The 2,621-nt window shown below is 38.2% G+C and overlaps 1 protein-coding gene across 1 annotated transcript; it reads left to right on the top strand.

Moving 5' to 3' along the window:
* The first annotated feature begins 1,189 nt into the window (after positions 1 to 1,189).
* On the top strand, positions 1,190 to 2,089 carry LOC102747163 (olfactory receptor 51A7-like). The gene is given in 1 exon segment (XM_031026937.2): positions 1,190 to 2,089. A coding segment is annotated over 1 exon segment (900 nt).
* Positions 2,090 to 2,621: the final 532 nt, after the last annotated feature.

Below are 2,621 nucleotides of genomic sequence, written 5' to 3' on the forward strand. Positions count from 1 at the left end.
CTCCAAATCTTCGCCAACGCATATTATTTTTTAAATTTTAGCCAGCTTATAGGTGTGGAATGATATCTTGTTGTGGTTTTGAACTGCATTTTCCCAATGATGAATGATGTGGAAGATCATTTACATCTGCATTATTGAGTTACAAAGATTCTTCCTAAATTCTGGATGCATGCCCAGATATAGGATTTGCTAATATATTCTCTTATTCTGTGGGTTGTCTGTTGACTTTCTTGGTGGTGTACTTTGAATCACAAACTTTTTTTTTTTTAAGATTTTTTTTTTTTATTTATTTGAGAGAGAGAACGAGATAGAGAGAGAGAGAGCATGAGAGGGGCAGGGTCAGAGGGAGAAGCAGACTCCCTGCTGAGCAGGGAGCCGGATGCGGGACTCGATTCCGGGACTCCAGGATCATGACCTGAGCCGAAGGCAGTCGCTTAACCAACTGAGTCACCCAGGCGCCCATGAATCACAAACTTTAAAAAAAGTTTGATTAAGTCCAATTTATGTATTTTTTTGTTTATACTTTTTGTGCCATACAAAAACGTTTCTTAACCCAAGTTCACAAAGATTTACTCCTTTGCTTTCTTCAAATGGTTTTACTGTTACAACTCTTGTATATGTCTTATATTTTGAAATAATTTGTATATAGTATGAGGTAGGGATCTAAATTCATTCTTTTGCATGTCAATATGTAATTGTCCTACCATCATTTTTGAAAACAATACAATTTCTTAAAGGTTAAATATTAAATAACTGCACATGTATCTGAATGTGATGTTCTTGATTTGAACCTATGTTAATGCATATAATTTCCAAATTCATAGAGTGTCACTATCCTAACAAAATATGCTATAGGAGATAGAGTCTGATAAATTTTCTGTTTCCTTCTTATGTGCTGAGTCTAGGAAAAACATTTTGAATATTTATATCCATCTATTGACTATATGAGGAATGGGTATATTTTCATGTTCCTGTATCCTTACATATATTATGATATTTTTCCTGTCCATACTTTACAAAATGTTTTATTTTCATCCTAAGAATTATTGCAGAATAGGTGGAATCACAGGATTTCCATTGACCCAAATGACTGGACAAATGGCTATACAAATACACATTTAAGCAAACACGTTTTTGCCATTGCAGGAAGGCTCTTCTGAGACCCACATCCTGATCTCACTTTCCTGCAATGTCAGTCTGTAACACCTCAGAAGTGGAAACCTCTACCTTCTTCCTCATTAGGATCCCAGGGATGGAGCATGCTCACATTTAGGTCTCCATCCCCATTTGCCTCATGTACCTCCTTGCCATCTTGGGGAACTGCACCATCCTCTTTTTCATAAAAACAGAGACCTCTCTGCATGAGCCTATGTATTATTTCCTCTCCATGCTAGCCTTTTCTGACCTGGGACTGTCCATCTCTTCCCTTCCAACCATGCTGAGAATCTTCTTGTTCAATGACACTGGAATTTCCCCTGATGCCTGTTTTGCCCAAGAGTTCTTCATTCATGGATTCTCAGCTGTGGAGTCATCGGTACTTTTCATCATGTCCATCGATCCCTTGGTAGCCACCTACAGTCCTCCCAGATACACTTCCATCCTGACCAGTGCCAGAGTCATTAAAATTGGCCTCGTATTTGCTGCATTATGTATTATGTTTGTTCTCCCTTTCCCCTTTATTCTAAAGAGACTGAAATTCTGTAAGAAAAGCCTTCTATCCCACTCCTACTGCCTCCATCGGGATGTTATGAAGCTGGCCTGTTCTGACAACAGAGTCAATGTCATCTATAGACTGTTTGTGGCTCTAACAGCTTTGTTAGACTTGGTGTGCATTTCTGTGCCTTACACGTGGATCCTGAACATTGTTCTGGACATTGCCTCACACAAGGGCTGCCTCAAGGTCCTCAATACTTGCATCTCCCATATTTGTGTTGTGCTGATCTTCTATGTGCCTATCATCACCTTGGCTATTATTCACCACTTTGCCAAAAATGTTTCTCCAGTTGTTAGGGTCATCATAGCTGATACCTTCCTTCTGGTTCCCCCTCTGATGAATCCTTTTATGTACTCTGAAGAGTTAGCAGATTAGAAATCTAATTCTCATGAAATTATGTGAGAGAAAATGTTGATGGGAAACTTCAGCTGCGATGAGTGCCCACCTCACTTGGCAATGTTTGAACAAATGTAGGGGTCCAAGAAGGACAGTGAAGTAATAGAGGTGGACAAAAATACATATTTCATAATCTCAGCAGGCTCATCAAATTTCAAATTACGGATTTCATGTAGCAGCAACAACATCCTACATGGCTTGGGGTTACAATATGTTGACCACTACATTTTCTACCTCCTTTTTCTCTTTTACCTCATCACACAACCAGCTATATGACTATTTCAACAACAGACACAGAAGTACCATCTTTATTTGATTAAATAATTTTTTAAATTTATTATTCTAAAAAAAATTAGTATGTTCATTTGGGAAAAAACAACATAACTCTAACTCAGCCATAATCAGCTCTGTCTAAAGTGAACTGAAAGATTAATCACACACACACACACACACACACACAGCATCACATTCCCTAAACATCTATTTTGTGTGCCTGTGTGTGTATATTTGT

Source organism: Leptonychotes weddellii, unplaced genomic scaffold (assembly GCF_054177405.1).
Source record: "Leptonychotes weddellii isolate Sample4059 unplaced genomic scaffold, ASM5417740v2 HiC_scaffold_3907, whole genome shotgun sequence".
In the NCBI taxonomy this organism is placed as follows: domain Eukaryota; kingdom Metazoa; phylum Chordata; class Mammalia; order Carnivora; family Phocidae; genus Leptonychotes; species Leptonychotes weddellii.